The 14,736-nt window shown below is 33.9% G+C and overlaps 1 protein-coding gene across 1 annotated transcript in view; it reads left to right on the top strand.

The window, feature by feature from the left end:
• TPR (translocated promoter region, nuclear basket protein) overlaps positions 1-14,736 on the top strand; it is a 60,234-nt gene that overhangs the window by 18,447 nt on the left and 27,051 nt on the right. Inside the window, exons 17-30 of the mRNA XM_017966425.4 lie at positions 1-149; positions 1,669-1,831; positions 3,082-3,216; positions 3,846-3,986; positions 4,919-5,084; positions 6,451-6,617; positions 7,914-8,066; positions 8,559-8,675; positions 9,668-9,871; positions 10,155-10,339; positions 10,765-10,912; positions 12,462-12,599; positions 12,696-12,827; positions 14,101-14,231. Coding sequence (XP_017821914.3) covers positions 1-149; positions 1,669-1,831; positions 3,082-3,216; positions 3,846-3,986; positions 4,919-5,084; positions 6,451-6,617; positions 7,914-8,066; positions 8,559-8,675; positions 9,668-9,871; positions 10,155-10,339; positions 10,765-10,912; positions 12,462-12,599; positions 12,696-12,827; positions 14,101-14,231 — 2,129 coding nt within the window. The remainder of the gene's footprint in view (positions 150-1,668; positions 1,832-3,081; positions 3,217-3,845; positions 3,987-4,918; positions 5,085-6,450; positions 6,618-7,913; positions 8,067-8,558; positions 8,676-9,667; positions 9,872-10,154; positions 10,340-10,764; positions 10,913-12,461; positions 12,600-12,695; positions 12,828-14,100; positions 14,232-14,736) is intronic.

Here is a 14,736-nt window from a genome sequence, read left to right as displayed (position 1 = left end):
TTGCAGGAAATTTTTGAGAACTACAAAAAAGAAAAAGCAGAAAATGAAAAAATACAAAATGAGCAGCTTGAGAAACTTCAAGAGCAAGTTACAGATTTGCGATCACAAAATACCAAAATTTCTACCCAGCTAGACTTTGCTTCTAAACGGTAATTTTTCTTTTGTTTAAAATTAATTAAGTCTAAACGTTATACTTTATAGTTAAAATCATTTAAATTTAAGAGCTAATTTGCAATAGTGTTGCCTTTTTTGCAAACCATGTTCCAGAATGAGAACCTCTAATAGTTCATTTTTTTGTATTGATTAATGATTCTCTGGGCAGTGCTAAGGGTTTAGCTTGTTTAGTGAGTTGAGGCTGCGCACCGTGGCTCACGCCTGTAATCCCAACACTTTGGGAGACAGGCAGGTGGATCATTTGAGATCAGGAATTTGAGACCAGCCCTAACATGGCGAAACCCCGTCTCTACTAAAAATACAAAAATTGGCTGGGCAGTAGTGCTGCACATCTGTAATCCTGCGCACCTGTAATCCCAGCTACTTGGGAGGCTGAGGCAGGAGAATCACTTCAGCCTGGGAAGCAGAAGTTGGTGAGGCGAGATCAGACCACTGCACTCCAGTCTGGGTGAAAGAGTTAGACCCTGTCTCAAAAAAAAATAATAAGTTGAAGTCCATGTGGGGAATGTTGGTAGTTTTCCTTCCTTAGACTGAAGGACTTGTTTCTGTAGGACTTAATTCTTTTATAAATAAAGCAGACGATGAGAGAAATGGGAGCAAAGTTTACTCCACCTTTTCTAGGTAGAAGAGAAGCGAGTGCTATGTAATTTTAGGAAAATTAATTTTCTTGGTTATATCCAAAGAAATAATAATTCATGGTTATTTGTTATTAGATTCATTGAATGCTTGTTAGTTTAGCTTGTTAGGGTAACATTTATTTTTATATGGTACATGATAAAACTGTTTCTGTTTTATAGCAGACAATATATTACAGGCTGTTACCCCATACATCTAATAGTTCAGCAAGCCCAGTTAAAGCACTTTGATGCCTCTAGACAGCCATTATCTAAGCTTTCAAGCACACAAGAAAATAAAATAAAAGGTTATAGAAGAAAAGATTAGCAGAAATCCGTCACCAACCCTGTATACTATCTTAATTTGCATACTGCATTGTAGTGGGTGTCTGTTATCAACATTGTATTGGCATTATTTTCAATGTAATTGGTTTTTTAAAAATAAGATTAAAAAGTTACTCAGCTTGAAATACTTTGCTTATTTGGAACTCGAACCACTAAATTTGGAATTGAGAAAAAAGAGTGAAGGTTTTGCCTTATTACACAAGCCACTTTTTCGTAAATCATAAAATTAGCCCCTTTCCCATATAGGAAAAAAAAGTGTAGCTTCCTGCCAGTGTTCATTTAATATTATGTAAACATGCTGTTTGAAGTTGAGACAAATGTGACTGATTTTCAGTGTGAAAATAAAATATAAAAAATGTTCTTGGAGTTTTTTCTAAACAGAACTTAATGTAACAGAAATGGGTATGATATTACATTAGGATTAGAGACAGTATTCTCAGGACAGTCTGAGAAATGGGTTAAGCTTTTGTGAAATTCTTCAAGGAATTAAGCTAGGATATCATTTCAGTTGCTTATAGAATTTTTTTTATACAAGTTATGAAATGCTGCAAGATAATGTTGAAGGATATCGTCGAGAAATAACATCTCTTCATGAGAGAAATCAGAAGCTCACTGCAACGACTCAAAAGCAAGAACAGATTATCAATACAATGACTCAGGACTTGAGAGGAGCAAATGAGAAGCTAGCTGTCGCAGAAGTGAGTCCAATATCCCTCATCTGACTTCTGTTATGAATTGCATTTGCCATTTCCTTTGTTTTTACTTTGAATTTCACTCACTGTTATGACTTCAGTATTGAAGAAATTTGTCGATTAAACCAAGTAATTAATACGTAGTTTGCAAATAGTCAGTGTGTGTTAGTAGGGTGATTATTTATATTAAGATAGAAGAGGGAAAGGTATTTGTTTTTCTGCTGGACTAAGATTTACTTGCAAGTCTTGCATTTCAAAATAAATTTGTAGGTTAGTGTTTGATTGTAACAGAGACAAATGAATGTGTTTTATTCAATCTCACTCATCTGTAATAAAAGGCATATAAAGATTACATTGCATTGAGTTTATATTTCTGAATTTTAACTTGAATATAGATGTCCCTTTGAAATTAACCATACTTCCAGCTGAATAGTTCTATGATGATAAATTTTTTATACAGGTTTTTTTTTTATTCAGTTATATCTTCTGTCTTTGATCATTACTTATAAGCTAAGTATAGTTGTCCTCCATTTTACCTGTGTATAACAAACTCAAGAGCTAGTATATAATTTGCCTAGGTCAGGATAGTCATGAGAGATGGGTTGCTTAGGACTTGAACCCATGTCTTATAATTCTCTTACAGGCTGTTTCTTTATTTTTATCTTGCTCCAGCTCCATTGTGAGGAGTGGGCAGCAGCCCTTTTTCAAACTTGTAGAGTGAATTTTATGGTTGATAATTTATATGAACCACGTGTATAAATATGAGTACTTTGAGAGTATTGGTTTTCAAAACATTCTCCCTGGTCCCCTTGAGACTCAGAGTATACTCTTGGGGTTGAGGGAGGGAGAAACTTGAAATAGATAAGTCATCACTTTCAAACAGGTACTTAGAAACCAGTTTGGATTCCAAAACTTGCGTAATTTAGTAGTACTCAGGTATGACTATAGCAGTCATGCAGTTCTGCTTTCTTACTCATGCATATTAAATTTTTCTTGCTGTTATTTTTTTAAAGTCTGGATCAAGGAACCATAAGTATTTGTAGTAATTGAAAGATTTTTTCCTTGATTATTCCCAGTAATTTTTGCTTCATATTTTATTACATGAAACTAAGTTTCGTATTTCCTTATACAATGAGGAGGTATAGTCTCTATGTAGCATTAAAAATATGTAGTGATGTATGAATCATTTTAATTTTATAATCTTAATACATTTGACACCATGATTTTCAGCATTTTTTATTTCACTTGTACTTAAGGTAAGAGCAGAAAATTTGAAGAAGGAAAAGGAAATGCTTAAATTGTCTGAAGTTCGTCTTTCTCAGCAGAGAGAGTCTTTGTTAGCTGAACAAAGGGGGCAAAACTTGCTGCTGACTAATCTGCAAACAATTCAGGTAACCAAATAAAAACCACATGTAGAAAAAATTTATAAAAGTTAAATTTAGATAATTTTATTTTTGTATCCTCTCAATTACCTTAATTAGAAAATTTATCCATCACTTTTGTCATCCACTGTGGTCATAGAATTTTGGAGTTTATTGAGACATTTCAACATTTTAAATAAAACATTGGGAGTCCAAAGTGGCTCCCGCCGGAGGTTGTGGCGCTTGCGAAGGCGAGGTCATGAGTTCAAGGCTAACCTGAGCATCCTTATAAGCTCAAACTGATTGGCAAAAAAAAAAAAACATTGAAAGAGAATTGATTGAAACCATACATTGAGATGTTTGGTCCTCAGGCTGTATTTACAGTGTCCTGTGCAGTTTTACCATTTATAAGATTAATTCTTTGGTTTATATTTTCTTTAAAAATTTGGGAAATCTTGATGATTATAATATGTTCCAACTCTTTCCTGTATAATAGATATTTTAGTATGAAAAACACCAGAATACTTTCTTGGTAAATACTCTAGATTTTAATTTCTTCATGTAGAAATGGGTTGTAATACAGTAATTCTCTCTTGCCTTCAATTTTTATTTTTTTGTATTGCCTTTTTCTTAAACATAACCAAAAATCTTTATTTTAGGGAATACTGGAGCGATCTGAAACAGAAACCAAACAAAGGCTTAGTAGCCAAATAGAAAAATTGGAACATGAGATCTCTCATCTAAAGAAGAAGTTGGAAAATGAGGTGGAACAAAGGCATACACTTACAAGAAATCTAGATGTGAGTCTATGAGAGTTCTGAATTTCTGTAGTGTGTTTATTATATTCTGTAATTAATCTGGTGTGGACAGTCTGCCATCCAAGATAAAGCATGATTTTGAAAAACTTTCTAAGTTTTTCTTGCCTCACTCTATACCCAGTAATTTTTTCACTGGGTGCCATGTATTTTGAGTTTTACCGTGTTGGGTGCTGAATATTTTTGTATTCCTTTAAATCTTTTTGAGCTTTATTCTGAGACGTAGCAAAATTAATTTGAAATGGTTTTGATTCTTTTGACTTTTGCCTTTTATGGTGTATTAGGTGGGCCCAGAGCAGTGTGCTTTCTAGGACTGGTTATTCCCACTACTGAGGCAAGACCTTCTTGAGTACTCGTCCCAGTGTCCAATGCAATTATGGGCTTTTTTAGTCTGGCTGCTGGGAACAGACATTATTCTTGACTTTCTTTGAGTGCCAGGTATTTACTTTGATTTCTTTGGACAGTTCTCCTGTCTGGGGTAAGCTCCTTACATATATGCAGTAATCACTACTCAGGTGAATATTTAAGGAGGACCCTCTGTAGAGCTCCAGGGTAATGTGTGTGCACCTCTCCTCTCTTAGATTCTTACAGATTTGAGCTGCTTTAGTCTCCCTGGACTCTCAGAGCTATGTTCTTATTCACAGAGTCTCCTGGCCTGTGCCTCATTTCCCCTGCCTTGTGTCATAGCCTGGAAACTTTTAAAACAGTATATCAGGGCAATCTAAGGTTCACCTCTTGTTTTCCATCTCAGGAATCTCAGTTGTTTCATGAGTATTGTCTGGGGTTTTTTTTGGCTGTTTCAGGTGTGAAGTTGTAAATCTGTTTTCTGTTACTCTCTCTTGGCCAAGTTCCAAAGGTCTGTAAAAAGATATATAGGAACCTCAAGAGAGTGTTACAAAGGTTAATGTATTTTGTAGGTGCAGCTTTTAGATACAAAGAGACAACTGGATGCAGAGACAAATCTTCATCTTAACACAAAAGAACTGTTAAAAAATGCTCAAAAGGAAAATGCTACATTGAAACAGCACCTCGGTAATATGGAAGTCCAACTTGCTTCTCAGTCTTCACAGAGAACTGGTAAAGGTAAATAAATAAGTAAACCAATATAATTGGAAATAAGTAAGTTCTTCTTTAGGTTTATAATATATCCAATAAGTAAATAGCCTTATTCTTTGTGAATGCTAATAAAATGAAAATAAACAAAAAACAACCCTTTGTATAGTGGTGCTCAGTTTTGGGCTTAAACTAGTAAATTTGCAGTCTTTTTAATTCTGCTTCTCATTGATCATGCTATGCACCCAGTTTTCTATTTCTTGACAGTATTTTATTGGTACTTTAAAAACTGTTCTTTCTAAAGAGGGTTATTCGATTTTTTAACCCGGACCCCTTTGAAAACTACAAGGATAAGATTCTCTTAAAGAAATAGTTGATTTGTAGTCTCCTGTAAAGCAGTATTCACAATTTTTTCTTATTGATAGCCTCAGGTCAAAGATTTGTTTCATTAAATTTTATTTCCCTTTTCAGATACACCATTTGAAATTCAAAGCCTTTGTGTCTTAATCTTTTTATATGGTTTTATTTTTGAATAGAAGGGAAATAGACTTTCAATTTACACAATTTTTTCAAGCTATTGGGCAAAAGCAGTACACATTCAGTAGAAACTACTTCAGTACAGTGTTTCTTTAGTAAATTACATGAGATATTCAACACTTTGTTATAAAATAGGTTTTGTGTTAGATGATTTTGCCCAAGTATAGGCTAATGTAAGTGTTCTGAGCACATTTAAGGTAGCCTAGGTTAAGTTATAAGCTAAGCTATGGTGTTGTTCAGTGAGTTAGGAGTATTAAATGCGTTTTCAGAACTCATAGTTTCAAATTATGATGAGTTTATCAGGATGTGACCTCATTGTGAATAGAGAAGCATCTCTCTATATATGTGCCTATATGCAGACACATAAATATTTGATCCATATAAATAATAGGTATATAATTATCTAGTAGTCATTTCTTATTAATATCATGTGATAAAACATTCTTTCCAACTTGTAGTTTTCTGCCTATTTTATGTAATTCAGATAAAAATTGGGCCAAATTTTAGATTTCAGATTTAGTGCTTTAGTGTAAATAATGTTTAATAAATTAAGAATTCTGTCATTTCATCATATAGCTATCTCAGTTTAATGGAAACATTTGGTTGTTCTCTTTTGAATATTCTTTTCTTAATTTTTATAACAGCAGATTTCAAATATTAATATATGAATTTTTTGTTTTTGAGAAGTAACATAAGTACCTGTTTTTATTTTGGTATTCGTAATGGATTGAAATAAACTTTCTAAATGGTTAAATATATCTATATTTGAACCTTAATGCTAATTTCATAAACTGTTTATAATAATCATCTCAAATACTATTAAAAATGTTAATTTTAACAGAGTTGTTGTATCTTTTAGGTCAGCCTAACAACAAAGAAGATGTGGATGATCTTGTGAGTCGACTAAGACAGGCAGAAGAGCAGGTGAATGACTTAAAGGAGAGGCTCAAAACAAGTACTAGCAATGTGGAACAATATCGAGCAATGGTTACTAGTTTAGAAGAATCCCTGAACAAGGAAAAACAGGTATGTGTAATTCTGACTCACAATTCAGTCTGAACACATTTATTAACTTTGTTTTATTAATTAGAGGACTACTTTGTAAGGCAGTGGTATGAAGTAGACCAACGTCATTGCTTTTAACCTCATGAAATAAGGTTGAGTCTCATAAGCCAGATAAAACAAAAACACAAAAAATTCATGAAGCATGGAAATTATACTTGCGGTAGGAAAGGTACATATCAAATGTTGAGGAGAATGAGAGGTATGGAATGTTATTTGTCTTCTGGGTATGCATGGCTTCACAAGACAGATGGCATTTGTGCAGATAGAGCCTTGAATGAAGGTATATGCATAGGCAAATATAGTAGAAAGGTATTTTTAGGTACTAGGAACCCTCAGCCATGGTACAAGGCTTCAGAAAATGACAATTTGTAAAGTGAAAAGCGAGGGGTTACAGTTAAAAATGTAGTTGAGAACGAAATGTGAAAGATTTTGAATATCATGTTAAATTATATTCTGTAGGTTTATTAAGAGCTACTGATTTTTTTTTAACATGTCACAATTAGTTTTTTTTTTTTTTGGTTAGAAAATTAATGTGGTCTGGCACAGTGGTTCACACCTGTAATCCCAGAACTTTGGGAGGCTGAGGCAAGTGGATCATGAGGTCAGGAGATTGAGACCATCCTGGCAACATGGTGAAACTCTGTGTCTACTAAAAATATAAAAATTAGCTGGGCGTGGTGACACACGCCTATAGTCCCAGCTACTCGAGAGGATGAGGCAGGAGGATTGATTGAACCTGGGAAGTGGAGGTTGCAGTGAGCCAAGATTATGACTATCCAGCCTGGTGACAGAGCGAGACTCTGTCTCAAAAAAAAATTAATGTGGTAGATTGGAAGATAGAGAGTTCAACATTTTGAAGACTGTAGCAGTAGTCTAGGGCTGCAATTTTAAAAGATCCTTTTGTGGTTGACGTCACTGTAAGAAATTGAAATATGTGAGGAAAATACCTTTCAGTTGTGGAATAGTTGGATTTGGCAAGTAGATGTGATGATTGAGGGAGAAATGAGAGATTGGAAATTTCATTTCATAAGAGAAAAGTGGCCAGTAGCCAAGTTAAGGCTAAGGTAAATACTTGTAGATTTATATGGTGTTTTTGCTTATTGTTCAATCTTCTAATCACCTTTGATGGATTCTTTTTCTAATATAAAGCAAGTGTTAATTTTATTACTTTGCAAATTAGTTTTGATTTGGAGAAAGTAATTGTATGCTTTTACATGTATATAATTTTCATATCCTACTGTTTGTAATATGGTGAAGGTAACAGAAGAAGTACGTAAGAATATTGAAGTTCGTTTAAAAGAGTCAGCTGAGTTTCAGACACAATTGGAAAAGAAGTTGATGGAAGTAGAGAAGGAGAAACAAGAACTTCAGGATGATAAGAGAAGAGCCATAGAGAGCATGGAACAACAGGTAAATAGGTTATTAACCAAATTAAGGTTTTTTTGGTAAGGATTTGGATTATTTTAACTAGGTTGTTGGTTGCCATTTAGTTCATCTCAACAGAAATTTATTGAACGCATAGGTGAAATCAGTTTTATGTTTTGCTCTTTTCCGTACGTCTATATACGTTTCTCTTTGAAATTTTTAGACTGCTGTACAGAAATGGGCAATAGTGGTTCTTTTGTTGTTGTTGTTGTTTGTTTGCTTGTTTTTCTAGTGTCACAGGAAAGATCAGTGGTTCTTTTTAAAAGCCCCAACCTGAGACTTGACTTTTGCAAACATTAGTCAGGGAATGGATATAAAGTTGCAGAACTGATTATGTCAGGGTGTATTTTAAATTTAGCAGCAGTTTTTTGGGCTAACTGGATCTTTAAAAATGAGACTTCAATATAGTAATATAATACAGTATTTTCTAAGTAAGTTTGAATTAACTTTGTTTTTAATCTTGTTCTTTCTACGTAGTTATCTGAATTGAAGAAAACACTTTCTAGTGTTCAGAATGAAGTACAAGAAGCCCTTCAGAGAGCAAGCACAGCTTTAAGTAATGAGCAGCAAGCCAGACGTGACTGTCAGGAACAAGTAAGTTGTGCTCTTACAGCCAGTTATTGACAAATGAGCTTTGATCCTAGAGAATGATTCTTGAAGTATATTTATGCACTGTGAGAACTGGTGGACCTTACAAAAGTTCCAGATTATTTCCACTTTTGTGGGACTTAGACAAGACAAACTGAAAAGTATTGAGGAAGGCTAAAAATAAATAGTGCAGTGTTCATTAGCAAAGCATTCTTGGCAAGGGGAAAAAAATAAAAGTAGGAGTAGGAAACTAAAATTTGTACTTGCTCTCAATTAGGAAAATTATGTTACTATTGTCCTTCACTAGATCTGGTTATAAAATTATAGATACAATTGAGTAGCGACAGCCTTTTCTTAACAAAACAAGAACCTCTTGATAACATTTTGAATGCATTCCTGAGTTTGCACGGATATCTATATACTGCTTTTTATAAAATGTTAAACATTATTTTGAGTTTATATATGCACATGCACACACATGTTGAAGGTTTTTTATAACTTTATGAACAAGAAATGATAAAACAGTTCAGGAGTGGGAGTTACTAAAATGGTAGGATGGGATAGGAGTACATGTGAGGATACTGGTAATGTTCTTATTTTAAGTTGGGTGGTGTGTTAATAGCTATTCATTTGGTTACTGTTCTTAACTGCTTATATATGCGTAACGTGTATATCGGTATTTTAAAGTGTAATACAGGGAAGAAATGCTTCAAAGTACATTTTATGAAAATTAGTTGATCTATAATTTAGTATTTACATAGCTGAGTTATGTGTAGCTTCTTATATCAAACAGTTTTTCCAAATTGCTAGTCTTTTCAGTTTCACTTCTGACAGTTTTATAATATTTCATTAAGTAGCTAAAGCATTAACTTTCAATTATGTTCTACATTTAGATTGTCTTATTATTTAAAAAGTCCAGTGTGTATCTTTTCCAAAAGTACTAACTAGCTTTATGGATTTTTAATCTTTGGTATCAATTGGGAAATAACTTCTTATAGGCTAAAATAGCTGTGGAAGCTCAGAATAAGTATGAGAGAGAATTGATGCTGCATGCTGCTGATGTTGAAGCTCTACAAGCTGCGAAGGAACAGGTTTCAAAAATGGCCTCAGTCCGTCAGCATTTGGAAGAAACAACCCAGAAAGCAGAATCACAGTTATTGGAGTGCAGAGCGTCTTGGGAGGAAAGAGAGAGAATGTTAAAGGTATTACTGTAAATCTGAATAGAATGTTCTGGAGAATTGAAGAGTTGTTTTATTTTTTCAAATTTTTTATTTTTTGAGACGGAGTCTAGCTCTGTTACCCAGGCTGGAGTGCAGTGGCGCGATGTTGGCTCAGTGCTATCTCCACCTACCGAGTTCAGGCAATTCTCCTGCCTCAGCCTCCCAAGTAGCTGGGATTATAGGCATGAGCCACTGTTCCTGGCTGAGTTGTTTTTTAAAATGTGCATTGGAAAATCGGCTACTCTGATAGACTCTTGGCTTACAGGATGAGGTTTCCAAATGTGTATGTCGCTGTGAAGATCTGGAGAAACAAAACAGATTACTTCATGATCAGATTGAAAAATTAAGTGACAAGGTCGTTGCCTCTGTGAAGGAAGGTGTGCAAGGTCCACTGAATGTATCTCTCAGTGAAGAAGGAAAATCTCAAGAACAAATTTTGGAAATTCTCAGGTAAATCATATTCTTACTGCTTTATTTTTGTGGTATAACAACTGTGAAATGAAACTACAAATGCATAAATTAGAGATAATGATTATACACAATTTTGATACAAAGCTCATTCTTTTACTTGTCAAAAAACTCACAACTTTTAACATTTAGACATATTAAATAAGTGACTAGTTGAATCTGATAGATTGAAAACTAGAGCAGCTTTCTCTTGAAAAAGTAAAAATCAGATCAGTTTAGAGATAAACATTCTAAAGCCATTGTCTGTAATAAAAAATAGAAATGCATCTCCCATTATTATTTATTATTAATGAAAAAATTTGCAATAGTTATTAAAGTAGGTGCTTTTTGTCATCTTATGAAATTATCCAAGTTTTGAAATGTTGGCTTTCTAAAATTCACTTAAAATTTTGATATTATTTTTGTAGATTTATACGGCGCGAAAAAGAAATTGCTGAAACTAGGTTTGAGGTGGCTCAGGTTGAGAGTCTGCGTTATCGACAAAGGGTTGAACTTTTAGAAAGAGAGCTGCAGGAACTGCAGGATAGTCTAAATGCTGAAAGGGAGAAAGTCCAGGTAGGTATACCAAGCTTTAAGAAAACACTTGATTTATAAAAGAGAAGCACTCATTTATGTCTCTACCATTTAACATAATGTAAAACTTAACTTGAAGTAAGCAGTCTTCTGAACTTGTAAATTTATTAAGCATTTGCTAAATACTAATATTAAATATAGTGCTTAAAAGTAAAGGCTTAGTTACTTCATCTGTAATATATGGATAATAATGAGGATTAATCAAATTTGTGTACATGAAGCATTTACAAGCATGTCTGGTATGTAGTGGGTGCTTAGTAAATTCCAGCTATCTTAATTTATTATAGTTGTCATGGTTTATACATGTAGATGGCCATTCTAGAATAAAGTGGTTTAAACTACTAGAGAATATCTTTCTCAGCCAAGGATCAAAAAGTAGTAAAAACTGACAACCAAAGGAAAAGGTGTGATAGTGAAATGGATGGTAATTAACAAGCTTGACTCCTTACCCCACACTAACACCCAAAGCTTATTCTTCAGTTACATCATTCTTAGGAACTACAGTAGTATATGCCTGCCTCTAGAAGGAAGCAGATTAAGATCTTGAAACATTTACTTTCTTTTAACTGATAAGTAGTCAAAATGACTGTTAAAGAAGAAACTGTTGAACAGGGGAAAGTAAATAATTAAGTTTATGGGATTTATCTGTTCAGCAGAAGCTAAAGGTTCCAGAATTGCATCCTGTTTAATTCACATGTATCTCACCGTGGAAGTAATAAACAGAACCTTCAGTTCAGTAGAGTTAATACTTGGAGGAAAAGGGACAGAATCAGAGTGTCTAACAAAGATTGCATATTGTTTCGTCTTTTCTGCTTTTCTTATTCCTTTGGGCTATAGAAAGTAAATACTAGAAAATGCCCGCCCACAAATAAGTTCTTAGGGGGAAAACCAACTCTCAAATACAGGAAGAGAGTCAACAATTAACCTAGATTAAATAAAAAATAATATAATGTCTGTCCAAGCGTGAACAGTGTAGCATGGCAACCATGAAATACGCCATAGCTTTAAAAATAATGGGGAAAGAAAGTGATACCAAGTGCAGAAGATGGATAATTATGCCCTATGAGAAGGAAAAAAGTTCTTCACAGATAATTCAGTAAAATTGCTCATAACCAAAGTGATGAAGCAGTGGATCAAACTGAAGAGAGATTTCTGAACAAGAGGGAAAAAACCGAGCATTAAAATAACAACGTTTTAGAACTAATAATGGAATTCAGTGCAGCAAGAAAAAAATAGATGCAGAAAGATACAGATTTGGATTGATGTTTTTTACCTAATGTTAGTACTGTTTATTTGTTGGTGGGATTTGTAGCATCTTTTCGCTTTTATCTTTGTACTTCTTGAATTTGTTTAAACTCCTCAGTTAGCAGATCTCACAGAAAAGTAAATGTGAATTTTCAAAAGTGTTAGTTGTAAAAGTTGAAACTTAAATCCTCTTTACTTTGTTGTAGGGGGGTTTTGAGCTCATAGGAACAGGTAGACTTTCAACTATTGTTAGATGTTGATATGTATATGTATTTGAAATGTTTAGGTAACTGCAAAAACAATGGCTCAGCATGAAGAACTGATGAAGAAAACTGAAACAATGAATGTAGTTATAGAGACCAATAAAATGCTGAGAGAAGAAAAGGAGAGATTAGAACAGGATCTACAGCAAACACAAGCAAAGGTTTGTTGCTTCATTATCAAGAGTGGAAGCATGTTATTTTTAATAATAAACGAATTTTTACATCTGTTATTAAAAAAATATTGGCACTATTTTCAGGTGAGGAAACTGGAGTTAGATATTTTACCCTTACAAGAAGCAAATGCTGAGCTGAGTGAGAAAAGTGGTATGCTACAGGCAGAGAAGAAGCTTTTAGAAGAGGATGTCAAACGTTGGAAAGCACGTAACCAGGTAAATGCAGTCAAACCGTTCCAAAACAGAACATGTGTTTTTAATAATAGGGCGAATTTAGGGAAGCAAAAATATTTGAGGAACTAGTGAAAATTATTGTTTATCAGTGAAAGTCTAATATGTTATTAATAGGTGTAAATATGTGACAGATGTTAAGCTTACAACTCAATTTATAAAATGTTTTGGTTACATCTTATAATTTCTAAAAAAGCAGTTACTTTATTTTCCATAATTTTAAAGTTTTAGGCTTTCATTTTATCTACTTAAACACTTTTATACATGAAAGTAGAAATCTGAGGCCAGACATAGTGGCTCATGCCTGTAATCCCAGCACTTTGGAAGGCCAAGATGGGAGGATTGCTTGAGCCCAGAAGTTTGAGACCAGCCTGGGCAATGTAGTGAGACTCCATCTCAACAAAAGATTAAAAATTAGCTGGGAATGGTGGTGCATTCCTATAGTCCCATCTACTTGGGAGGCTGAGGCCTCAGGATCACTTGAGCTCAGGAGGTTAAAACTGTAGTGAGTTGGGATTGTGCCACTGTACTTCAGCCTGGGTGGGAGAGGGAGACCCTGTCTCAAAGAAAAAAGAAAAATAGGAATCTGTATAATTTATTGAATTTATTAAAGCACTTTAAAAAGACTTGTTCACTGGTACATTTTTAGGAAGATGAAACCATGTAACATACTGTGGTAAGAAACTCCAGGTCCTTATTCAAAAGGTTAGAAATCTCCCTTGCATGTAATAATTCTATGACTTAGGAGAGTTTCTTAACCTTTTGGAGCTTCAGTTTTCCTTATCTGTAAAATGAGGGAAACTCTTACCACCCTTCATGTGATAAAAATTTAATAAACGTAAAGCACATTACCTGGCGTCTACAGAATCTGTGTTTAGTTTGTAATGCATTATCTACGTTTTTTTCTTGTAAATTTCACTTCAGTGAAATTAGGTACTTAATATTAAAAGTTTTGGTTCTTTGGATTCCTTTTATTTGGCTTCTTTGGAACTAATATGAAACACTTATTCACAAATATGAGAAAATAATGAGCAGTTAATGACATTTGTTTTTTGTCTTTTTTTCCTTCCATTTTGGCTAGACTTCTTAGCCAAAAAACCAAAGCTTAGTTTAATCTTAGTATCTTGTAGATCCATGCTTGATCACTTTACATGCAGGACACCTAATGTAAACATAATCAGATATGCTGCCATTTTATTATAGCACATTTGTTTCATAAAACCTAAACAAAATCAAGTATGCATTTTTGTTATTCTAGCATCTAGTAAGTCAGCAGAAAGATCCAGATACAGAAGAATATCGGAAGCTCCTTTCTGAAAAGGAAGTTCATACAAAGCGTATTCAACAGTTGACAGAAGAAATTGGGAGACTTAAAGCTGAAATTGCAAGGTATATGGAAAGGAGCCTTAAATCATATATAATATATAAAATCTTAAAGAAATTTATTTCACTTATTTATGTGACTCCCCAAGTGCCTGCCTCCTGGTTTTAGAAAGAATGGAAAGTGCTAGAGGACCTGTATCTGACTTCTGTCTACTTTGTAGAGTCAAGCAAACAGTGATTTAATATTATCCCTTTGTATATAAAGTACATATGTGAATATTTTCATTATAGGTAATTATTTCTCTGAATTTCATTTTTTAAAACCCTACTCAATAGAAGTCTAAAGCTAACTTTACAGCTCTCAAATCACTCTTACAAGTAGGTTTTTTTGTTGTTGTTTCTTTTGGTTAGCTTGTATTTGTGACTCTATAAGGGAAGTGGGTTTTATTGTTTTGGCTTTTGTGTTCACTTTTGTGGAGAACGGGGTTTCTCTGTGTTGTCCAGGCTGGTCTCAAGCTTTCCTCCCTGCCTCCCTGATTGCTGGGATTACAAGCATGAGCCATCATGTCTG

Source organism: Callithrix jacchus, chromosome 18 (genome assembly GCF_049354715.1).
Source record: "Callithrix jacchus isolate 240 chromosome 18, calJac240_pri, whole genome shotgun sequence".
Classification (NCBI taxonomy): Eukaryota; Metazoa; Chordata; class Mammalia; order Primates; family Cebidae; genus Callithrix; species Callithrix jacchus.
The sequence above is the reverse complement of the archived record's forward strand: the minus strand, read 5'-3'. Positions and strand labels throughout refer to the sequence as shown.